Source organism: Sardina pilchardus, chromosome 19 (assembly GCF_963854185.1).
Source record: "Sardina pilchardus chromosome 19, fSarPil1.1, whole genome shotgun sequence".
NCBI classification, from domain to species: domain Eukaryota; kingdom Metazoa; phylum Chordata; class Actinopteri; order Clupeiformes; family Clupeidae; genus Sardina; species Sardina pilchardus.
The window spans coordinates 22971270-22996471 of NC_085012.1; the positions used below are offsets into that span (position 1 = coordinate 22971270).

General features: G+C 44.6%; 2 protein-coding genes across 5 annotated transcripts in view; both read left to right on the top strand.

The window, feature by feature from the left end:
* The first annotated feature begins 175 nt into the window (after positions 1 to 175).
* On the top strand, positions 176 to 10187 carry ube2wb (ubiquitin conjugating enzyme E2 Wb). Of its 2 annotated transcripts, none has more exons than XM_062521019.1 (6): positions 176 to 293; positions 1398 to 1489; positions 4995 to 5097; positions 6681 to 6836; positions 7506 to 7581; positions 7810 to 10187. In XM_062521019.1, exons 1-6 carry the CDS (start codon positions 279 to 281, stop codon positions 7821 to 7823), a joined length of 456 nt encoding a protein of 151 aa, XP_062377003.1. In that variant the 5' UTR covers positions 176 to 278; the 3' UTR covers positions 7824 to 10187. The 2 variants fall into 2 exon arrangements, with proteins under 2 accessions (XP_062377003.1, XP_062377002.1); XM_062521018.1 differs by lacking the exon at positions 176 to 293 and adding an exon at positions 365 to 847.
* A 735-nt stretch (positions 10188 to 10922) lies between these two features.
* Positions 10923 to 25202, top strand: part of stau2 (staufen double-stranded RNA binding protein 2) — a 104493-nt gene continuing 90213 nt past the window's right edge. For all 3 annotated transcript variants that reach the window (XM_062521034.1, XM_062521031.1, XM_062521033.1), the window contains exons 1-6: positions 10923 to 11029; positions 12657 to 12870; positions 13693 to 13823; positions 14823 to 14982; positions 15171 to 15203; positions 16579 to 16714. In XM_062521034.1, the coding sequence (XP_062377018.1) occupies positions 12666 to 12870; positions 13693 to 13823; positions 14823 to 14982; positions 15171 to 15203; positions 16579 to 16714 (665 nt within the window). In that variant the 5' untranslated portion in view covers positions 10923 to 11029; positions 12657 to 12665. The remainder of the gene's footprint in view (positions 11030 to 12656; positions 12871 to 13692; positions 13824 to 14822; positions 14983 to 15170; positions 15204 to 16578; positions 16715 to 25202) is intronic.

Below are 25202 nucleotides of genomic sequence, written 5' to 3' on the forward strand. Positions count from 1 at the left end.
ATTTGCCCTACACGTCTTATGGCCATTTTATCTGTCGTACTTTTCCAAAACAAACAGTTGAGACATATCCCTTATAAATGCCAAAAATAACCTGCTGCACAACTCAAAATGCATGCAGCAGAATCAACTCGAAAAGGATCCCAAATGCGGAACTTGACGCATGCCGTTCGCTTGTTATGATGTTTTCTAAACACAACCCTGTCACTGTATCCACGTGATACACCGACGCAAGGTTCAGTCTGCGTCTTTCCACACAGCCTGATGCAGGGGGATCCATCATGGCGTCGATGCAGGTAAGATTTCTACAAACACGGAGCGCTTTTAAATAATTCCGCATGGGTTTCCCCCTTACTGATACTCTTCTTGTCGTAAAATTTAGCCTCTGAATTTATTTTAAGAAGATGGCGAACTGCAGTCAAATAGATATGTTGTAGGAGCTGCTCTAGCGATTGTTTCCACTCAAAATGACCAGCTATCTTGCTAGCTGGCTTTCGCTGACGTTAGCTCGCTAGCCATAGGAGATGACTCGGATTAATTAGCGCTAGCAGCCTGGTACAAGGGCACGGTGGTATTTTATAGTATCTGAAAAAGACCGTCCGACGCAAGGGAAACTTTCCTTGCTATTGCTGTGATTATTTCGCCAGTCATGTGAAAACACAATCATTTGTTACTTAAAAGTGACACGGCTAGTAAAATTAGCTAATCCTCTCCAGATAGCAAGTTGACAACGCAGCTTTCTTCGTATTAGCCAGCGTTAGCTGGTTTTAGCCAACCTAGCTGTTACGGGTCGGGGTGTGATGCGATGGCTACCTTGGTACCTAGTTTCCGGAGTTTCCTTGACTCAAGAGTAAGGAGGACGAAGCATATTCTTTAAGCATGAGTTTTACATTGGTCGTTCAAATGTTGTGTATTCAACTAACAACGGCATGTTTCAGTTGCCGTGTTGCTTAACAGTAATGTAGAAACATTGATGATGGGCTTATCTCAACCCATCGAGATAACCTAGTCCTGACCGGGCACATTCCTCCCTAGGTGAAACCCACGGAAAACGGATCAATTTCTCGACTGAACAAAGGTTGTTACTAACTGATGAGCCTAACAAAACCGCTTATACTGTGGGATTCTTTACTTTCTCCTGACAGTGGAGAAATAGAAACTCTGCCCTTCCTTACTGTTCCATATACCAGGTGGCACTGAGTGAGGTGACTGCCAGAGGTCCTGCAAGTTAATTCGTTTGTACAACGTGTGGTCGCTTGCTAGAGCACAATTTGATTTAATTTGTGTTGTGTTAGTTAATTGGTTGTAATAATAATGTATCTTGTCCTAATCAGACCGGTAATTATATCCATTTGAAACCCACAACATCTCCTAAACATCGTTTTCCTTTCACATTACAGAAAAGGTTACAGAAGGAACTATTAGCTCTACAAAATGATCCACCCCCTGGCATGACGTTAAACGAGAAGAGTGTTCAGAATACGATTACACAGTAAGTATGAAAATCCTCTCTCGTGTTTGCACTCATTTATTATTTGCATACACATAAAACCAGAGTTTATCTTTGCGCACTACATGACTGTGGAGTGTTCAGGGGCCTATGAGTGCATGTGTTTTCCTTGGCTTAAACATGCCATGTGCATTATTGATGATTAGTTGAAACTAGTTGGCAGGTAACTTAGGGGTCACTTAGAGCTCTTTATCTCAGCTCTGATTGAAGTGAGGAGAGGAATGTCGGAGAGGAATGTAGTGGAGAGATGCCGAGTTTAGAAGTCTGTGGTTTACAGTCACTGCAGTGGTCCACATAATTCTTCAGCCAAGCTTGTCTAATGCGTAGTGTCACCGTTCTTTCTCATAAAATATTAAAGGTCTGGATGTCGGGGAGGTAGGGTAGAGTTGCAATGACAAGTTGCCAGCTGACCTTCTTTTCCTGGCCATACCTCCATAGTTACTGTTGCTAAGAAGGTCATGCGATGTCTGAAAAGGCGGCATTTAATGATAAGTGAGCTGAAATGTTATGATTTGTTGCCTCAGGTGTTAAAAATCATTGAATCGCACCCCTGTGTTTGGTGAGTTGTGCAGCCAATCTGTCAACATTTATGGCTGTAGCTGAACAGCTAGTGTAGTAATGAGTCTGCTATCACCACAGACTGTAGATGCCGACAATATTTTTACCCTCACTAAGTATTTATAGTGAATGAGTGTGTCTGCTTCCTGTTGATCCGGGTGTATATTCTTGGCATGGAAACTGGTTTATGCAGACATTCATTTTCCATGTCCAGATGAGATGAATAGGCTTTTGCCTGAAATACCAGTGGCTTCATGAGTAGAGCACCGTCATTATGTAATGACCGATTTGTTGCTGTGTTACACTCTGGTTAAAACAATGAGATAGTTTTCCTAAGAATGCTTGTAGTTGTTCTGTGTAGGCCTACGTGATATGTTGCTTGACAGAGACTGGGCAAACCTGTCATGCTTGATTGTCCCTGGTGTGTCCCTAGAACACTCATCTGTGATGTGGAGGTGAGATACACTCCTCTTTCTACCCTTGGCCACTCTGCCAGTTTCTTTCTCTCTTTTTGTCCCTCTCTCGCTCCTTTCTGAACTCAAGTCGTCTCCTAAACATGACAACACAAGGGCGGAGGGTCATCCTCTAAATGCCTGTTGACGCACCGGCACCACCCTTGGTGCACAGCGCGGGTGACGGAGACTTGAATGAAAATGATGGCCCCTCTTTGAACTTAAAAAGCACCCTGTTGTAGTGTTGTTGGACTTGCGCGTCTGTCGCTTCCGATTTAAGGCTTTCAGAAAACGGCATAATTCTGACTCAGGCTCTGCTGCCTTAGATGACCGCCCCCCCACCTCACCCCTCGATGATGCCCAGGCCGACTGCTGCGTTTGGCCGCATCTGCTCGTTCAAATGAAACTAGTGAGTGGTGACACTATTAGAGTGGCTGTCTCGTGAAGTTCATGTTTTTTGACAGTCCGCTGTGCCCTGGAGTACAAGTCAAAAGCGTTTCGTAGTCCTATTTGGGGTGGAATCGGATGATGCCAGGGACATTGTGATGTTTTTACATTGTTGACAGAATCTCCCATTTCTATTTGGAACACTATGTCCTCCTCTCTAAGGTTTGTTTTAGAGCAGTGTGTTGATATCACGTTGTGCCTCTTTGTCATTGACGCAATAAATTGTAGGGGTGATCATATATGCACATACCCTATCAAAATGTTCTTGTCATGTTCTTTTACAGAGCCATGACAACCACCTCCCCCAATCCACACATGAGTACACACACACACCATTTCTTCAAGTATGTTTTGTATTGTGTCTAAAAACAGATACACACACAGTTATTGCCTGTAGGCTGGTGTGTCTCCTGTATTAAGGTGCACGCGATGTCAGAGGACTGCCTCGAGGGGGCTGTTTATTGCCATGTGTGTACTGTTAATTGGGACCAGAGAGCTCCCTGTCTGTTGCATCATCGTTGGTGGTCCTCATTTCCGTGCTCATTCTGCATTCTATACAACACACAAACACACACACACACACACACACACACACGCACACACATAGAGTAGATGACTAAACTGTCTGGGTGAGTATGAATAGATCCCTTCAAGCTAGGGTAGTTTCTGACGGTGCTGGAATCTGAGTCACCTTTGGAGTAGATTTCCATTCTGACCATACAAGGTGTTCTCTGGCGTTACTATATATGGTGGCTGTATCCGTGGAGATAGAATAACAAAGCATCTCTATTCTGCGGAGGTGACAGAAAATCCTGTTGTGCTTGATTCCTGCAGATCTCCCGTACAAAGTCTCTGAGGACTGCCCTGTAAAACCTATTGAGTATCTGCCACTGTTGATTGCTGTGCCCACCCATCGTAGATACTTTATTGATGCAAGTTTTGGTAGAATCACAGATCAGCCAGGTTCTTGTTTAAACTGGATTCTTTAGGGGTAAAAAAAAATAGAATTAGTTACAAATCTGCAAGCACTTCAGAGCATATTTAGCCAGTGGAGAATATGAGAGACTTTTTTTAATTTCCTACTTGCTGATCAGTACGGTGTGTTCACAGAGCAATTAATATGGCCTCACTCGGCAAGAGAGTGGCGTGGTGCACACATGTCCCCCAAACAGCTCTAAAATCATAGCTATGCACTGGTGTTGACAGGTCCTGTCCTGAAAGTATTTGAGTTTTTTTTTTTTTTTTTTACTTCCTCCTCTTTTTTTATGGTGTGTGTGTGTCTGCGCGAGTGCGGGTAATCCTTGCCTAAAAAGCAGCGAAGCCAAGGAATTAGCGTTTAGCCAGCTAGGCAGGGGCCCACTGTTCAGATCCACACGGGGAGGGTGGTCAGGTCAACCGGCTGCAGCCCGTGTGGTTGTGATGAGCCGGAAAATCCATTGACTCAACGCAGCGGTCATCTGACCACTCTCCCAAATGACTCGAAAGCGTTTTTTGCTCTCTGTGCCTCTCTCTCTGTGCCTCTCTGCATGCTATTGGGCGCTTGTGCTATTCTTATTTATGTAACTTAATGGCAGATACAGGGAGGGTTGGTTATCAGCTCTTTTGTCAAAAATGCTCACTAATTTGCTGGGATTATCCTTTGAGCATTTGGGTCAGGAAGCGGTTGTGCTAGACAGATCTGATCCATTTGACCCCTGACCTTGTTTCTCGAGGCGTGCAACGTGCGTTGTGATATTTCATCATTTTCACGCAAAATTGCTTTTCCAGAACTGAGTTGCCCCTTTGCCCCATGTAACCCCATGACCCCCCCACCCCAAACTTACATCCGCTTGAAACCCCCCCTAGCCCCAACCACACCTCTCCTTTATTGTCTCTTAATCCTTTGTTTTCCAAACTGGGATTGAGGCTTCCTTCCTGACCTTTCCCATTTAGCCGGACCATTTAGCCTGGCTGGTGAATAGCCCCGAGTGTGAACATTGTCACTTAAACAAAAGCCCTGATCCCTGTGCTTTTCTCTCTCATTCTGACAGGTGGATTGTAGATATGGAAGGAGCCCCCGGTACTCTCTATGAAGGCGAAAAATTCCAGCTGCTTTTCAAATTCAGTAGTCGATATCCATTTGACTCACCTCAGGTATGTATAACTGTGAAACCACGTACAGTTAGTTTTGGAAATTTAGCATGAAGAAAATGTTGTCATGTACAGCAGTTGAAACCCATTCCCTCATAAACATGATCCTGTTTTGTTGGGTTTTTGTTGTTAAATTTATTGATTTCTAGTGCTTGTCTGTTCTGTTTTTGTTAATTTATTTCCCTATTTGTTGCAATTATTTATGACTGTAAGTGAGGAGAAAATAAACAAAATAATTGTGCGGTGACACTGGAAAATGTGTTCAATTACGAGCAGCTGTGTTGCCTGCCAAGCCCAAATGCTTTCCCAAATGATTGATAATGGGATCACTCAGCGCGAGGATGCTTTAGAGGCGGCAGTGTTCCAACACCAAAGCCTAAGCGCCGTCCACAGACCCGTTTGAACGGATTAACTCCGCGCGCCAATCTCATTTCACATATCAGCCCCTCTTCCCTATAAATGGCAGGCCGCGGACTGAGCAAATGGGATAAACAAGGTTGTTGGCATTTGCGCGAGTGTGACCGACGGCGGTCAGCGTGAGACTTCAGCTCCGCTTGGCCGTTTTAATGCGCGGCCGGGCGGATCCAGCGTCGCTTCACTTTGTTCCTGATCGTGCGAGCAGATCAGACAAGTCGAGCTACGAGTGCTTACTTCCTGAATGGAGGTTTAAGTGGTGTGCAAGTGGGTCCCCGCTGTTGTATTTATAGAAATGAAATCACCGAGGTCAACCACAAGTAGAGGACGCGATAGAGAGACCTAATGTATGCTCTCACCTGCCACAGAAAGAAACTTGCCTTTGAGGGCCCTTCCTGGCCCTCAGTGCTTTTTCAGGGGAGTACACTGACCCTTATGTGTTGGACTCTAATGTGGGCTTTATCCTGGGACTGGTACGGTATGAAGTGAAGCTATGTATATTTTTACGAGTCGTCACATGTTCATACAGTGCTTGCCCTGTGGCCTTTACGCTGTTGGTCCTTCATGACGAAAAGGCAAAGCTACACCAGTGTGGTGAAGTGTTGTTTTTCCATTCCATCGGGGGCGTGGGACCCTGTGGCTCTCTAGAAGCTCACATGAATCCCTCGGTGCCAGGCCCCCCTGTTCCCAGCAGTTCCCCCCCCCCCCCCCCTCCTTCTCTTCTAATCCTGAGGCCTTGCGGTGTTTAGCCACAGCTCTACCACAGGGCTTATGGGCCAGGTCTCATTAGTTTGCGAGATTTAATGCTGAAATCTGACATCATTCCAGCTGACTACTTTACCCAGGCTGATGTGATGACTCTCACCTCCAGCTGTGGTGTATGTGTATGTGTATATGTGTGTGTCTGTGTCTGTCTGTGTGTGTGTGTGTGTGTGTGTGTGTGGTTGTATAAAAGAAGCCTGAAAGACTGGTGAGTGGTGTGTGTGTAAATGAAGCTGGGAAGACATACGCGTGTGTGAGTGCTCGTGTGTGCACGTGCACATGCATGCAAGTGAGATGCTCTACTTTGTTCTTTTAGAAACGTTACATAACTTTTGGGGTATGAGAGGAATGTTAAAGAAGCGTTATGCGGCTGACACCTGACTCCTCCTTTGTTTTGTGTGTCTCTCTAGGTCATGTTTACTGGGGAGAATATACCTGTCCATCCTCATGTTTATAGCAATGGCCACATCTGTCTCTCCATCTTAACAGAGGACTGGTCGCCCGCTCTCTCTGTACAGTCCGTTTGTCTAAGCATTATTAGCATGCTTTCCAGCTGCAAAGAGAAGGTAAGACACACACACACACACACACACACACACACACACACACACACACAGCTGTAGCGCTGGTAGGACCTTGGGGCAGTTACTGTCTCAGACATCCTTATATGGTTGTCCTGTGCAGTCCGTTTCCATGATAAATTTGCCAGGTGTATGTACTCTTCTCTGCCACAGGCAAGAGGTGTTGCCCTTGTCTGTGGTGTCCGATCCACTCTGGTATGATAAATATCTGAAATCGACTTTAACGATTTTTTTTACAGATTTTTTCTGTTTGTATTGGTCTATGATGGCTAAACCAAGGGTTATATGTAACATATTAAATGTTTACGTCAGCACTCAGTCAGTCCGTTTTTTTCCCTTTTCTTTTGAAAACAAGAATATTACATGAATTATCGGGAAGACCATGTTTTTACTGGAAATGTTGTAAACCACTGGTTTAGAATGCACAGATGTTTACAGCTGCCATAACACAATACCAAATTCCCTCATGGTTGGCTCTTAGTAAAGCTTATAGTTCAAGTGAAGCTCAACAGAGCCCCCTTGTGGCGCAAGATCACCACTGTATTACTATGCACGATCTGTGTGGTGTCAAATGCTGTGGCTACAACTTGTATTGTTTCCCCTTTGTGGCAATAACACTGTTGATGACCACTTTTACTTCCTGTTGCTTTGCAGAGGCGACCTCCAGACAACTCCTTTTATGTTAGAACATGTAATAAGAATCCAAAGAAGACAAAATGGTGGTATCATGGTGAGTGTCTAATGATGTTTCTCTAATGGTGGTTGTCCTCATGAATTTCATTTTGTGTAATTTACTTGAATTTGTCAAGTGATATTGTGTACATGGATAGTATTCACTGTCCACTTCCTTTACAGAATGTCATAGATTACTAAAATGTCTAATCGTATAGGTGAATTATTATGTATCTGTTCATCAGTTATTCATTAGTTGTGTTTCTTTGTTTGTTTCTCCACACAGATGATACATGTTAATGTAGAACTTTGTAATACTCTTAGAAGAAAGAAGTCCTACTGACCTACATAAGCACTTTTTAAGAAACATTCAGTCTTTGAACTGTAAACTTTGACTGGAACTATGGAGATATATGCGCTGGAGATTCTCCTGACTGCAACCCCGGATGGGCAGTTGGATGTGTGTACGCAGCAGGTTGCGCTCGAAATGGATGCCGATTCGAAAAGACAGGACGGTAACGCGCCCCGATGACGACGATGACGATTTGATGGGGGGTATTGGGGTTGGTTTGGACACGATAGTTATGCAGGAATCAGGAGGATTTGTAGTGAGAGTTATTCCTTATACCAATTGAGAATCTTATTCTGCTGTCTCTGTTTTCGTTTTCTGTTGGTACAGTTTAAGGTCCTCATGTATTGTGCAATAACAATGATGGGATGCATGCTTGGGCTAAAAGGAGGAAATCTAAATCCAAGTCTAATTTAGCTGATCTGGAACGGACTATCTTTACCCACAAGCAATTGCAACATCTTCTTATTGTCCTTTTTTTCCTCAAAACAATATGCACTGTGAAATATCTCTAGTGGTACAATGGCATGTTGTTACAACATGCTGTTACATAGAAACTTCTAATCACTTTAGTTCTGGTCATTAAATTAATGTTTTTGTTTAATCCGTATAATCTGGCACGGCATTACTTTTTCGTTTGATCTATTTCCTGAAATTGCCCAGATTATAATGAATATATATTTTAAAATCTTCCAGTTGTCTCAGAAGTGAGATGGCAATATAAAGCTTTTGAAGGCTATGAAACCAAGAAGGCCATCTGACCATTTTAAGAATTGCTTGATTTCACTCATAGCCCATAGGCCGAGTCCGTTCGAGGATAATTGGCCCTCTTCCCCATTATGATAGCCCAGACACGTGAATGCAGGACAAGATCACTTCATGGATTTATGAATGTCAGCAAGAAAACTTTTTATTGTGTTTTTGTGTTTCCATTTTTATTTGTATGATAAGTTTTATATTAAGATTTATGCTTTAATCTTCTAAGATGTCTAATTTTAAAATGTTGTCTTTCTTTTTTTTTTGTACTGTAAGTGTGCAAGCAGGTATTTAAAAAAAGGGTTCTTGAAGGGCAGTAATTGGGGAGTGTTTGTCTTATTTAATGTTTTAAAATGTTCTAATCTCCTGAATCTTAGCGTAAAAGGAACTGTAATATGTAAAGGGTTCTTTGAAAGAGAGACTGTACGGCTTGAGTGCTATTTCTCCTGGTCATACTTGTCTGGCTCAGGTACTTTTTCAAGAAGAAATCATCTTTAGAAAATTCCTAAAAAAGATATTTTGCATTTAACTATATTTTCACCAAAAGGACTGTTACATTGTTAATAACCGTATGTCTGAAACTGATGTATATTAATCTTCAAATTGCGCCTGATATATATATATATCTATCTAAATATATATATATATCTATATATGAAAATGACTTAGTTAGCAATGAGTGCACGGTCCTTGCGTTGATGATAGTTGCCGAACACAAATTTTAAATTTTGTTTAGGATTCTTTGCACTTTTTGCTAATTAGGTGTCTGTACAGTCATTTTATCAGAATTACTTGTCTAGTCGGAAGGATTTTTTTTTTTTTTTTTTTTTTTTTGAAGCTCCAGAGCTCCAGTGATGGGATGTGTATGAGAAATCAGAGGTCAGCCATGTCAAAAGCAGTTTTGTATCATGTCTGACTTCACAACACTCCATTCCCAAAGACTTACGTTGCCATCCATTCAAAAAATACTTGAATTTCCCCCTCTGGGTTGGGTCTTGTTGCTTCTCCACGAGTTCTTTTTTGTGAGATTTCTGTCGAAGTGAATGTGTTGGCAATGGTGAAATGGAGCTGCTTGGTACTACTGCTTCCTTCTGCAAGTCACAATCCAGATACTCTACCGTCACAAGCATGTGTATGTAACTTCAAGAGGTGGGAGATGTGGTTGTCGTATTAATGATTGCTGAAAGACAATTTTTTGAAAAATTTTGTTGATGTTTGTTGCGAATGGGGCCTAGCCTGAACCTATGAGGGGTGGCATAGTTGTAGCATTACATCTGGGGCACACCAACTTCAGATCACCATGGAGATTAGCAAATATACAATAGAAGTAATTAATATTTGTGGGCTTGGATGTCTCTTTTTAATGTTTTCTTTTGTTTTTCTTAGTGACATTTTTTTTCATAACTTAAATAGCCTAGATCTTTTGGTTTGCAGATTGTATAAATAATCAAAGAAATTGGTTCTCATTTTTATTTTGGGGGAATTTGTTCTGGTATGTACAAGCTACATGTAAGTTGTGCCTGTTAATTTAAATAATAAAAGCAAATATTTACAATTCATCCATGGGGTTGTATCATACAGTGGGGGTCTTTCTGACTACGTGCTGCATGGGACTACATTTCTAAGAAAAAAGAAAAATAAGATTGTGACTTAGACACTATAGTGTGAGTAGTCTTGCCATAGACATTACCAAGGAGATTGCATATTTGGTATGTTAGTTAAATGACTGTGATAATCTGGGTCTATAAAGCAGTGTATGGTCTCATTGGCCCTGTCAAATACTCCTGCCTTTATAGTTTTATATAGGCTTATAATTTCTGTGTTTAGCCTAATCTAGAATTGCCTGTCAGTATTAATTTACACAAAGGCAAGAAAATGCAATAATTGATTTGTAAAATGTCTAAATAAAGGTAGATTTAATTAGATGTCACCAATTCATTTATATTTCTACATTCTACATTGATTTAACTTTAAAGCATTTATCGGAGCATATGCTGAAGAGGAATCGGAAAGCAAAGTGAATGGCAGCATTCCATGGTCCTGCACACTGTGCACAGCTGAGCATAGTGGTAACTAATGTAAACACGCCGAGGACAACTAACCACTTGACCAGTTGTTCCTTTCAGGAAGCAGGACTGTACCATACGCGCACGGGGAATGGGTGCCAGTTCTAAAATAGCTGTATTTCAAGCTACACCAGCACGCCCCGCGATAGTTTTTATTTTTACAAAATAAACAGTTTGCTTGTGAATTGTCCATCTATTTCACTCTTAGATTCAACTCCAGTTCGAAGTGAAGGGCAAGGGGAGATATTTATTATGTGGTCTGTTCCCAGTATCATCAGTTCTCTTTAGTGTTTGCCAATGTTGGAGGTGTAGCTGGGGTCTGGCCCTGGACTAAGGTAAAAAAAAAAATACAATTAAATATGTTCCCCCATTGTAGGTCAGTGTGCACGGTAGCTCATTACAGGTTCGGTATTTTAAGTGTTGTCGACGTGGTGTAGTAGTCCTCGGCGTTGCATCGAGATTCCATCTGATGTTTGAGATGCAAGAGGGGTGCTTTGCTAGCTAGCATTAGCTAACTGTGCAGCCATGATGTCTGCACAGGCATTAGTGTAGTTGCACACCGGTGAACTGACATAGTAGCCAGGAACGTAAAAAAACAGCCTGACAACATTGTTGCCTTCATGTCTTACATAAGTCATGCCACGACGCTTTTGTAGACTTGTCGACTAGTCTCTCCTGTGATGAATGTAGTGATCTGTCAGTTTTTCGATATGACAGTTAGCAAGCTAGCTAGCAGATCTAACTAGCTGTTTGTGTGTATGCCCATTGCGAGATGCAACCGGCTCACTGAACGAATGACATCAGTTTGCTATTTTGCACAGTGACTCAATTATATCAATAGAGGAGCCTGATACCGAGATAAGAGTGATGTTCCAGTGCAAATGTCATCCGAGGGGAAGGCAATGGTCTCGCCATCACAGCTAACCAATTGTTTCTCAAAACAGCCAAAAATGAGCGACTCCTACAGTGGTATTTTGATGACAGTTGTTTGTATCGAATCTATAATGCATGCATAATACGTGTAAATGAGGCCATATGTTTATGAAAGAATGGGAAACTCAAGGGACCTCAGTCTAGTGAATTCCTGAATCCCCTTTAGGATTTAGGCTACAGTATGAGAATGTACTGTGTCGCTCTAAATGTGGGTTGAAGTCTGGTGTGAAGAAGATGTTCACCCTCTTCACTCAACCTCCCAGATCTTTCAGGAAAATGTCTCAGTATGGGGAGTCTGATCAGTACAACCAGAATGAATTGTACATAATTCCATATAATTATTTGGGTTTCATTAATATCCGTCCAGCATCTGGACACCTAAACCCTTACCTGGTTCCCTCGTAAGGTTGTCAAGTGCATGCATACGACAGCAGGTCTGGTTGTCACCTGGGAGTGCACCTGTGGCCTGTGAAGATGGGTCCTCCAGACCATAATTTATCACTGGGTTCAGCAACAGTCAGATGCCAGTAAAATCCAAGCTCTTCAAAGCTCCTTAGCATGAACTGTGTAGCCGCGACCGCTCCCCAGTCTCCTGGTCCTTACTGTCACTCCAGTTTGTTCTCACCAGAGAAGATGTCTATCCCCCTGCCCTGTGGTGCCCTTGTATGCATGTTATTTTGATGATCAGTCGATTATCTTACTCTTATCTGTTGTATTTTGTGCTGAGTAGATGTCAGTTGTTATGGGAGTGTAACATGAATCACATAAAGTGAATGAGAAATACACTCATGTGATGTGTATGATGCATGTGGGAAGGACAGAACTCTCCAGGAAGAAATTCCTCATTTTAACTCGGATTATATTATATTGAATACACAATAGAGCTAAACTGAAGTCTAACCTACCCCTTTCAATCCTGTGTGTGTGTGTGTGTGTGTGTGTGTGTGTGTGTGTGTGAGAGAGAGAGAGAGAGAGAGTGTGTGTTATACATGTGTGTTTGTTTACACGTGTGTTTGTGTGTGCTTTCAGATATAGAGCATGGCTCAAGTGAAAGTGCAGACTGCAGCCCCCTTGACTGGGCCTGGCCTGTCCCCCGTGGTGCCCCCAGCCGCCATGCCCAGCTCAGGAGCCCTGAGTCTGCAGCAGCCCCCCTCCATCAACGGCACAGTGCCAGCCCCGACGCCCGCCTGCCCCAGCTCAGCTGCTGGCTTTGTGGATTCTACTGTGTCGGCAAATCCACCAGGTAGCCGCTGCCGCCACCGGTGGCGGCCCCCGCCGCTGCCACAGCCATGTTGCTATGGTTGCAGTGGCTCCGCAGAATACTCATGGTTGCGCTGTCTGACCGCACAGTGACCAGTTTCCGTAATAGTATTTATAATATCGTTGACAGAAAGTCGTAAGTTTTATATGTAGCCACAACTATTGGAGTGTTGTTGTATTTGTGTTGTCATTTAAATTATAACAGTCGTAAAATAGACTCACTGTTTTATAAGCACCACTCTGTTCATTCGGATATGCTGTACAGTAGTATTTGTACTGTCATTTATTACAGACATAGAATAGGCTTACTGTTGTATTCTGAAGCAGCACTCTAGTCATTCAGATATGCTGTACAGTGATGCAGTATTTGTATACCAGCCATAGAATAGACCTACTGTTTTATTTGTAAGCACTATTCTAGTCTTCGAGAGATCTGCTGGATAGTATGTACATACTAGACATCACCATTGCCCAAGCATTCACCATATACCACACAGTAGCCCATATACAGTAGTAGTAGAGTTACAGTATGGGGTTCAGAATGATGTCATCAGGAAGATCTGAACATAAACCCTTTCTCCTTATACAATGAGAGATGGAAATAATTTGCGGTTTTGCATGTTCTTTTTTTTTTGTTGGCGCAGAATATTGAAATTTTACATAAGGCAATTGTCCATTGTATACTATGTATTACTGTACAAATTTCTGTTATCGATCATTTAAAATGTGACAGTTCTGATCGAATGGATGCCATTTCGTATCAGTAACAATTCTCCGTTGTGCTGCTCTTCATCTGTGGTTCCAGGTCCTCCCCAGGAAAACATGGCAAACCCCAAAGAGAAAACTCCCATGTGTCTGGTGAATGAGTTAGCCCGTTTCAACAGGATCCAACCACAGTACAAGCTCCTGAATGAACGGGGCCCTGCACACGCCAAGGTACACATGCTGCCTGAGTCGTCCAGCTGTCTCTCCAACACTTTCTCATGTAAATCAGTTTAGCTGCAGGGGGGTTCAGCAATATTAGTTCAAGCATGATTCTTTTGCTTCCAAGATGTCCTGGTTTGGTTGAAAAGGCACCTTGCTTGGGTGGTACTTTGGATGGAACGGACTGCCAAAAGAATGAATGTTGCTTTTCAGGTGGCAGGACAGAGGCCATCTCCTAGGAGAAGAGGGATACACGAAAGCAAATATGCTTTCTTTTATCTCTTTTATCATCTTTATCATATTTCAGATTTTGCTTTTAGTTCAAGAGGCTTTTATTAGGAGAGTAAATATGCTACATTGGCAAAAGAGCTCTGGTGAGACATCTCTATGAGATGTAAACTGGCTCATGGGAATCCTGATTTGAGGTCAGGTGAGGATTTGAAGTTATAATGAACAAAATCATTTGAGAGATAATCAAAGACATGCATAGGTCTATAATGTCCCATGCTATAGGCTGGAGTAAGTCCATATACAATGAATGCAGAACGCTCACAGCTCACTCCATCATTACAGACCTGTTCATTTCAGATATTAAAGCAGTGAGATCTTGTTTGAGAATGTCCCTCTAGGAGCCTCAGTAATGCAGCAATGCTGGCAGCACTTATGGTAAATACAGGTGTCCGTGTGTTCTGTTTGTATGCCCTTGAACAGACACGGCAAGATGGAGTGAGAAAGGCTGGTTAATGTGGTACTTAACAGCAGTGTTATAACAAGAACTGAATGGCAAGAATAGCAACACATTTGAGTTGAAGTGCAGGCATACTTTGAGCCATCTGTATGGCTGCATAGATCTCATCCTCTATGTTCTTTTAAGCATGCATTCCAGACTGTTCTATTTACATTTAGCGGCACACGCCCCATTTATTGTATGTGTTCTAGAATGGGCCACAGCTCTCTTTCTCAGTATTCCCTCTTCTCCTCCTCCTCCTCCTCCTCCTCCCCCCACTGCAGATCTTCACTGTGCAGCTGACACTAGGGGAGCAGGTGTGGGAGGCCGAGGGAACCAGCATCAAGAAGGCCCAGCACTGCACCGCCTCCAAAGCCCTGATCGAGAGCACCCTGCCCCGGCCCCCGCCCCGCTCCCCCAAAGTCGACACCAACAGTAACCCAGGTAAGCACTTTCATACTTATATATTTTCATTATAAGGTGAAGGGTTTTTTTTTTTTTTTTAAGTTGTGTCCAGAAAGTAGTGTCCTAAAACTAGGGAATAGTGTGCCAATTGAGACGTGGCCGTTTTAGGCCACCATTGTATGACCTGACCCGCAAAGGCACCTCTAACGTTTACTTTTCACCTATAGAATCTCTCCAAGGCGACCTTGTTGGGACCAGAGGTAGGTATCTGACTGGTTTGACGTATGAGAACACATAACAGTAAACACACTCTGGGGTTAAAGCTCTGCATGCATGCACATGGGATGGTTTTGCAGTTGTGTAGTGTGTGGGTGTTTGTGTGTCTAAAAGGGAGGGGCTTTTCTATTTTGTTGTGTTTTCTGATGTTGATACTTACGGTAGTAGCTTAGCCATGTCAGAAAGCCAATGACTGAAATCTATAACCCAGGTTTGAAATAGCATGTTATTCACTAACAGAGCGATGGGTCAAGAGATCGAAATGCATCACACTTGTTTACATACAAAACTGATCATATGCAAGGGAGCATTGTTGTTCATAACTTCTCTAACCTGTATTTGGGGTTTTGCTGAAACCATGGTAAACGGCTAAGGCAGCTGACAGGTTGAAAGCAACAGACTCCCTTCTAGAAAAAAAAAAAAAGACACAGCTCAATCATTGCTAGAGTTCAAAGACTGAACAGGCAAGTGGTCCACATTGCCTCTAATCATTGCTTAATGAGTCTGGCAAAGATGGCAGCTATGCATAGACCCTGTGTTATGTCTCAACACGTAATAGTCGCTAATGCTAACCAGTGATTCCTGGCACAGGTACATACTACATACAGGTCATTCATTGTGTGCTTGATGTATGTATGTGTGGTGCCTGGGTAGGTGAGATCTGATGTTTTTTTAACTACCTGAAGTAGCACAATAGATGAGTTTCCATTCAACTTTGTAATGTGCATTTTTGATCATTAGAATCAGAAACACTTGAAATTTGCATTCCTCTAAAATAATGCGCATGAAAATGAAATTCACTAGGGGGCATTTGAAATAACCCTTGATTCTCTTAGGCGTCATGAGATTAAGGGTGAAGTCAGCCGTCATTCGCGATTTTCAAGGCTATGAAATCTGGAAACAAACAAAAGCAAAAGTGGGTGCAGCCTCTCCCCCAAACAAAACCTAAACCCTGCCTATAGAGTTTCTCTGGGAATACTCAAGGGAGGTGGGAGCTTACCTCTCTGGTGTGTTGCGCTTGGTCCTTGCTTGAGCTTAGCTGAATGGAAGCTCTTCTAATATGGTCTGTAATGTACAGCCCTTATATATTTCCCTTGCTCATGTGCACTGGTATGCTGGGGCAAAAGATCCCACAAGATCAAGCACAGAACCGAAATAGACAATCACACTGTTGTGAGACATCATGTCAACAGTCCGTAGTGTCAGTAGTGTCAGTAGTGGTACCAATTTGATTCTAAAGCGACTAGTATTTTAATTTAAATTTTAGGGTATTTTTGAAGGGTACAAAGTGTGTTGACATGTCTTATAGCAGTCCTATGAGGACGCCCTCTTGTGATTTAAAAGTGTTGTGTCTCTTAGGCAGCATCACCCCGACGGTGGAGCTCAACGGTCTGGCCATGAAGAGAGGAGAGCCGGCCATCTACAGACCTCTGGACCCCAAGCCCATGCCCAACTACAGAGCCAACTACAACTTCAGAGGAATGTTCAACCAGAGGTCAGTAGTACCCCGTCCTTGTCGGCATTCAGAGCTCACTCATATGGCGCTTTTTTTTGTCGCATTCATTGAAATTCTCCTCGGCGTTCTCTAGCTGTCTTTCCAGCGTGTGCTCGCGAAAAAATATTCTGGGTGTTGTTTCATTCACACTCCTGGCTCTCTGTGTAGGAAACAAACAGTGGTTGTTTTGGTTTGTTTGTTTTTCTACACTGGTATAAACTGTGGGGATCCCTCTAGGGTTGTTTGTAATTGTTTGGCTGTTGATATTTTGTCTACCTTTTATTTATCTCTGTGAACTTGTTTGCGGTTGGTTTGAAATGCGTCTTGGGTGGTTGGACGATGTTTAAAGGAGGATGCCGGCCATTTTGCACATAGATCTCTGTTTCTCGACTCACAGAGTACTGTACAGCTACAGTTCTACACTCTGGGGCATAATCATGATCATCATAGTTAATTTGATAGAGGTGGAAGTGACCACCATGACACATCCTGGTCCAGTTTCTCACACCACCATGTTTTAGTTAGTTAGTTAGTTAGTTCGTTTATTCAGTTTAGTAGCATAAACACTAGAATGGCAAGATGTAAACTGGTCTGAGGTGTTTCTGGGGTGAATGACACACAGAGAAACATTTTGAGAGAGTGTTTCGGAGAAAAGTTCCTGAAACAATGTTGACCAGACACTGTCCCACTAATATTGGGCAACATCATTTTTTTTATGTGGAGAATTTTAATCACCAGCAAGTCAATTGTCACAATCATCAAGCCAGAGCACATGGAACCAATCATGTTATTGCCTGGTAACGTTTACCAGAAAGTTCTCCACACGTTCTCCACATACCATCACCTTAAAATGTCTCATTACTTTCATAGATCTGAGAGAACCTGTGGAACAGCTGAAAGGCCTTTAATTTACCCGATCAGATGTGTTGGGGAGTGTTTGTGTCGGGTATGTTAGCAGATTCCGTAGCTGAACCCTCCCCTGGGCGTTGGTCCTCTCGGCTGCTCTGCATGCCTGTGACCTCCACCGGTCTCACTGCTGCGGCTCACTCCCTGGCCCGAGGTACGAGGACGGAGACCAGTGAGGGCCAGTGTGGCCTCTCTTGGGGGTGATGTCTGATAGTACTAGTCGCGCCACTATGACACGCACCCGGTCTACGAATCCGGCCTTAGAACCATGCAGCCCCCGAAATCAGACACAACTATAGTATCAATAATTTGCAGTGCTGCCTGTGGCCCAGTGACATTTAAATCGTGTTGAATCAATGTGGGAATCAAAGATCACCATATGGCCAAGTGAAGCTGTTCCGGGCTGCCTAGAAATACACCCTCTCCTTGGCTCCTGGAGGAAGGAGTCCTGCCCAGGGGCTGAAGAGGCCAGACGTTGAAGAGCCTCTCACATGGGGAAAGGATTGAATGAGCACAGCACCTCCAGTCTCTCAGCTTTTGGTTTGAGGTGCTGCTTTCCTCCACTGCTTTGTCAAAAAACATTATTAAGTAGCTACCTGGGAAGAGTGTTGAAAATAGGTCTCTTTTTACATGATTTTTACCTAATGATTGGAAGTCGCTTTGGACCAAAGCGTCTGCTAAATACCACAACTGTAAGCACAAACATAAACATAATCGTTGGTAATCGTTCACTGACACTTTCCAGAAACGCAGCCCTGGACATGAATCATGTCACACCTCTCTGATGATTCAGTTTGTCTGTCTGCTCCCCTTATTCAGTACGTTTCTCTTCATCAATTTCCATTTGGCTGCACTCACCGAGCGAGTCTCAGCATTCCACCGGAGGCTCTCGATTAACGCTCTCCCTCGCCATGACTCGCGGAATGCCGCGGAAAGTCGTTCTTCGCCTTATTTAGCTACAGAGATAATGTTTCAGAAGCACCTGGTCGCTCAGCAGAATCGGAGAGGAAAATGGGTCATCGCCTACTCCCTGGCCCCGCCGCCCTCCGTGGGCCTTACTGTCCGAATGAAAATTAATGACTCTGCTGGCCTCGCGCAGCATACCTGTATTACCGTCATCACTCATACCGCAGGGATGTAGGTCAAATCACCAATAATAAGCTATCAAAGAGGCAGAAGATTTGAGGTCACTGCAAATATATGTAGAAGTATTTGTGTGGAAGAATGTATTTAAGATTAACTTTGAATTGAGGTCAATATCCGTAGCCTTGTTGAGTAGCTTTCATGACTGTTTTTTTATGCTGTAGCACTATTACAGTTAAATTAGTACATTTTCCATTGGAGATGGAAAGAAGTTACATCCTCAGTGAACTGAGATGTGAAAGCATTTCCACTTGCAACCCCCAGGTGGCAGCAACAGCTTATTTAAACTTTGACTTGTCTGAGAAGATTTTTTTTAACCATTTGGCCATCTTGTTATGCAAATTGACAGAAATGTATTTATATAGCTGTATAATCGAGTATGTTCTCCTGTGGAATGCAAGGCTAACCCATTTTGTGTATGTTACTTCATTTGTCATACTTACATCACACATAATGGAAGTGGCTGTGTGGAGAAGTGTATATCGCATTTGCTCTCATGTGAAGGTCGGTCATGTAACCATCTGCAAGACCTACATATAAATCACACAGTATGGTAGTTTGTAACTCCTGTGGTGATCTTGAACAGTTTTTCATCTTGGTGGCCTTTACAGAATAAAGTGCTCAGTATCTAGAAATGTACAAAGGTAAGGTGAGAAGAAACACAGGCATATGGCTTAGATCTTAGTCTGTCAGAGTCAGGACATGAGGTGTTTCTGTGTGTGTGTGTGTGTGTGTGTGTGTGTGCGTGTGTGTGTGTGTGTGTGTGTGTGTGTTTTCCTTCTCCATGCCCTCCCCCTCTTCCCTGTCAATTCAACCTGTCGGGTGTGTAGTGTTTGAAACCCCAAGACAACGAGGAGCCAGGGTGAATTTGATCTTCTGTGTGATTACATCATTCTGCTGCAGAGACTGCTGTAGCTCTGGAGAGGACTGATCTGTGTGTGTGTGTGTGTGTGTGTGTGTGTGTGTGTGTGTGTGTGCGCTCGCGCATGCGCGTGTGTGTGCATGCATGTGCACACACATGGGTGTCCCCCTGATATAACGTGCAGTAGACAGATGTACTGTAGCTCCGGAAACGATGGAGGGGTGTGTGTGATTGTGTGTGTGTGTGTGTGTGTGTGACTGCGTGTGTGCGTGCATGGGGGGAAAGTCTGTGCTTGTTCATGCGCACTCATGGGTGTCCCCCTGATATAAGGTATAGTAGACGTAACTCTGGAAAGGATAAAAGTGTGTACAGCGTTTGTGTGAGTGTTTGTGTGTGTGCGCGTGCATGCGTGTGGCTGTGTGTGTGCCTATGAGGAAGTCTGCATATGCGTGTGTGCACACACACATGGGCGTCCCCCTAATGTAAGGAGTAGTAGACAGCCGTGGCTCTGGAAAGGATAGATGTGTGTGTGTGTGTGTGTGTGTGTGTGTGTGTGTGTGTGTGTGTGTGTGTGTGTGTGTGTGTGTGTGTGTGTGTGTGTGTGTGTGTGTGTGTGTGTGTGTGTGTGTGTGTGTGTGTGTGTGTGTGTGTGTGTGTGTGTGTGTGTGTCCAATTCTCTAATGTGTGTGTCTAAAGCTCTAATTCTCTCCGCTGACAGGGCACGGTGAATTAAAACATTAGGCCGCTCCGTCTTATCAGTGCGTTTAATTTATTGACCACAGAAAAAAGACGTTGAGTGCTTTTCAACGGCTGCCTTTGAGCGGGTGATAGATTAGAGTATTGAATGGGCCTCTGGAATGACTAAATGGCAACACTTTCGATCACGTCTGCGCGTCATTTAAATGGTATAGATGGAGATATCGATTCCCATAACGTGCCCTGTCTTTGATGAAATGAGCGTAACGTTGAGTGACCATAATAATTTTGTTAAAGAGATATGGATTAATGGACTGAATGTATAATGTCGTTTGTATCTACACCCATTCATACATTTAGTGCTCACTTCTGTCCTAAAGTAACTTGCCGTGCAAGTCAGGTGTAAATTTAACCAGTGGGATAACCTGTGCCTTACGGATCATTAAACTTCTGCCGTTGGCGTAATTAGCTCTGTGAGTTACAGTAGCAGTTAGCAGTTGATGAGCTGTGCCACACATGTAATGTGTTTATTAAATGAAGAAGCCGTTGCCTGTACAATGAGATGCGTAGTGCTTTGTGAAGCTGAAGTGAGTGAAGACGGCTCTCAGTGGAAGCGGATTAGAAATCAAGTAGCACAGCAGGACCAGCTCGTTAGTCGGGCCTCAATCGGCTCCGTGGGACACAACACTGCGCTGAACCACACACCGGGAGTCTATCTGTCCCCCCTCAACTGCCCCCCCCCCCCTCCCCTTTCAGAGACACCCATAGGAGACACCCCAGAGTTCCGTTAGACACAGAGTTTTGGATCGGCATCTTTTTGTTTCTGTTTTCTTGTCCTCGATTTTTCTCCCCGGGAGGGACTTGTCTCCCTATCCTCTTCCATGGTCTACGGCAGTGCCATTATGTCACCACGGTGGTTTGCTCAGCTGAAATAGTAATAAGCATAATTGCTGTGGTCGGTCGCCGATGATATTTCCTGCTGCGATGCCGGGCCGGCGCTGGCGTGGGGAGGGGGGGGGGGGGGGGCGGTCTGGTGGCCAGCACCGGTCTGTGCTGTGGAGGCCGGGCTCTCCGTGTGAGTCCCGGCGGAGCGTCGCTTCTCCGAGCAGGTGGCTTGAGCTGTGGGCCGCGGTCGCGGGGCGGCTGCAGCAGCGGCGGTCTGGAAACTTGCGTCAGCGCGCAGATGCTATCTGGAGCGCCGGCTTATTTTCATTCAGATAAAAGGGGAACGTCGCTCGTCGCCGAGAAGCAAATTCTCTCCGCTCGCAAAGTGGGCCCAGCGTGTTATTGGTCCCCCCCCCCCCCCCACCTCACCACCGAGTGTTTGCTTTGCCTCGGTGATCTTTGATTCCGTATTGATCCAACATGATTTATTGTCTTGTTTTTGTCTAAATAAAATAAATGAATTCAAATGGGCGTCTCGTGTCCCCTTTAATTGTTTTACCTCCTGACGTTGCCACGGGCCCCTTTTGCGACATGTTCTATGGACTCAACCTGCCACTTCCTGTCCGTCAGCCTCCCCATGACTTCATCGTGACCGCTAGTCCCAGTACATTGTTATGGAATGAGGACGCGCTCAGATGTGGGAGATGCAGCGGAAATACAGAAGCACTGCTGACACACACACACACACACACACACACACACACACAGTCACACACACTCACACACTGAAACAGTGAGCACACACACACACACACACACATACACTCACACACTGAAACAGTGGACACACACACACACACACACACACACACACTCACACTGAAACAGTGGACACACACACACACACACACACACACACACACACTGAAACAGTGACCGCACGCACACTAAAACAGAAAAAGCAATGAACACACACTGACGCATGCTGAATGATTGCAGTCACTCATCTCCCAATCGCGGTGAGAACGAGCGAGTGAGAGGGAGGAACCGTCCACGAAAACCCATTGGGCCATGTGAGCTGGCCAGACGAGCCTCTCAGGGCAGTGGAAGATTGCGCTTCCTGTTGCTTTAAGAGCACTATCATCTGATGCGTAAGAGTGCATCAGTGTTATGACAGAGGCTTAGTCTGAAGCAACCTTGTTATTCCTGCTCCCTTATCTCTAACTATTATATTGCAAAATTCGCGGGAATTCGGATATTGGTCATATGACCATTTATAAGTCACAGAGTTATTATTCTTAGTTGCAATGGGATTATTTTCCTCTGTCTGTTCTGGAGCTGTGACTGTTTTATTCAGAACTGTGACTGGGAGAGGCACCACCTTGTTACTGTCATTTACACTTAATGCTGTCGGCCCTCTTGTCTGGAGCCCTTTTGTTCTCTGTCCACAGCGAGTGTTTGGGAAATTGTGATGGAACTCGTTACATGGCGCATAGTTTTTCTGAGGTCATTGTGATCCCTGCATCAGACTCAAACATCTGTTTGTGAATAATGTATGACGGGTGCGTTTTAGCATTGGGTTCCTCTGCCGTGGGTAGGGTTGTTGCTATTGGTTGTCATGGAGACGGGGAGGAAGTGCCTCATCTTAGGGTGCACCTCCATGCTTTGTTACCCATCATCCTGTAGAGAGCTGCACAGAGTTAGCACATTAGAGGAGTGCTCAAGTATGAGTCCTTTTGGATGTGGAGGTGTCAGTGTTTTTGCTCTATGTGAATGTTTCTCTCAGTGTGTGTGTGTGTGTGTGTGTGTGTGTGTGTGTGTGTGTGTGTGTGTGTGTGTGTGTCTTCTGCTCATGTGTGTTTTTGTGTGTGAGTTTTTCTGTCTGCTCTGCACATGTGTGTGAGTGTGTCTATTCTGCTCATGTGTGTTTCTGTGTGTGAGTTTGTCTGTCTGTTCTGCACGTGTGTTTGTGTGTGTGTGTGTGTGTGTGTGTGTGTGTGTGTATGCATGCATGCATGCATGTATGTATGTGAGTGCACTTGATCTTAGTCCTCCCTCAGAACATGTTCAGTACACCCCTGGAGCGCGACAGGAGAGGCCCAGCCGTAGCACCCAGTCATCCATAATACCCAGCCAGCCAGCCTCCTCCTCCCCAGCCAGCCCCTCCTCTCCTCCCCTCCCCTCCGCTCCTCTCTGCTCCCCTCTCCAGCCTGAGCCCGAGTTGCCCTTAGCTGCCCGCCTGCATGAGAACGCACCCACGAGCTGCACATGTGTGGCCCTGCCTGGCTCTCTCTCCCCCGTTGGAAACCCAGCTTAAGTTGTGGTAGTGTTAGGGGTTGTGGAGTTTATTTCACTGTGTTGTCAGTCTAGGCAGAAAGTATTGAGGGTGAAAAACACACACACACACACACACACACACACACACACACACACACACACATAGCCTAGCTCGTGAAAATCCTCTGCTTTTTGAATGTTGGTTTATCCATTTTAGTTTTTTTCTTATGATGTGTTATGCATAGGGGCAGATGTAGCTCGGTTAGCGCGAGACTGTGAGACACGCATAATTTGTAAGCGTGGTTTGGAAAAGTAGCATTATCACCAGAATCATACCATTCTCCTGTGTGTGTGTGTGCGTCAGACAGAAATACAGCTTGTTTACTCAGTCGCTCGGATCTGGTCTGTGAGGCTTCCCATCACATAAATTACCGTGGAGCGCGGCCAGATTGCCAGTCGAATTGTACAAACACTGCAGATCGGCATTAGATTATCAAATGAGTCTCCGTTGGAGGCGACGCTGCGGAATGGCAAATGGAATCCAGAATAAACACAACGTACAGAAAGGTTTATGCTGCATCGAGAACTCTCTGCCTTTAATCACGGGGAACGCTCTGCATTTTTTCCTCCTCCCTGCTGTCAAGGCAAACACGTTTTCCCCAAATGAATCATTGTGTTGCATCGGCCGCGTTGGATTATGGCTTTCTGATGATTTTGCACAACGCTGAAGGCTGGGTTTCGTGGTTAAGGTGTTGAAGCTTACAGATTAGAGCTATCAGGGGCAAGTACCATAAGGGCATTCAGGTAAATATTATGACTTGCATCAAGTGGGATGAAAGTCCACCTCGTTATAAGCAAGGCCAGGCCCTTGACCCTCACAACTGTTCGAGAGGTTCGAAACTCAAGCTACTGTACCTGGCAGTGCCTGTTTACATCGTATCCCTCCATCTCTCTCTTTCTCTCTCTCTCTCTCTCTCTCTTTCTCTTTATCTCCCATCCTTCCATCACACACAGGGTCTCACTGTACTCAGCGTTATCCATTGACCATTTTTGGTTAATGGAGGGATACCGCACAAAAAAGCGTCCTCTGCAGTCAGCTCGTCAGCAGAGCGTTGGCCTGTTGCTTCTGCACTGCCCCCGCCTCATTCCTTTGGAGAGGTCTACTGTATCAGCTGCCAGGGTCAAATGGGTTCTCTGTCCTCCTCTCCCCTCACCCCCCACCCCCCCCCCCCAACCACCACCACCTCCTCCACCACCTCCTCCTCTCCCACGCCTCCATCTGAAGGTCTCTTGCATCTGAAGTCCTTCACTTTGTTTGTCAGCTGTTGTTGCTGGGGGGGGGGGGGGGGGGGCGTTGGGGGGCTCTGTTGTCGGGCCAGTCATCATGCCCAGAAGAGCGAAGGCGCGCTTATGGCTTCCTGTAAAGCAAGAACGAGTGGGAGCGGGAGCATTACGGGCAGTCGCTCTCCCTCGCCGTTTTACAATGTGCCCCGTGAGGATGCTAAGCTGCGCTAAACTCGGCGCTCGGCTGTGATGCTTTTGTGTAAATGAGACATTGCGGCTATCGCTAACAGCTTCCATTAGTGGTTCAAAGCGCTTGGTGTGATGTGTAGCCACTGTGGACACCAAGTCTCGGAGTAGACGAGGATGTGGTCAGGCCTGGCGTGGGTCTGGGAATTGTTCTCAGCAGTTTCAGTGAAAGTCTTTGATTGTGTGATT

Excerpts from the sequence above, each read along its gene's own strand:
- ube2wb (XM_062521018.1), top strand. The coding sequence starts at position 803 with ATGGCTACCTTGGTACCTAGTTTCCGGAGTTTCCTTGACTCAAGA. Across the intron at positions 848-1,397 it reads GGAGTTTCCTTGACTCAAGA|AAAAGGTTACAGAAGGAACT; the intron begins GTAAGGAGGACG and ends TTCACATTACAG. Across the intron at positions 6,837-7,505 it reads TTTCCAGCTGCAAAGAGAAG|AGGCGACCTCCAGACAACTC; the intron begins GTAAGACACACA and ends GTTGCTTTGCAG.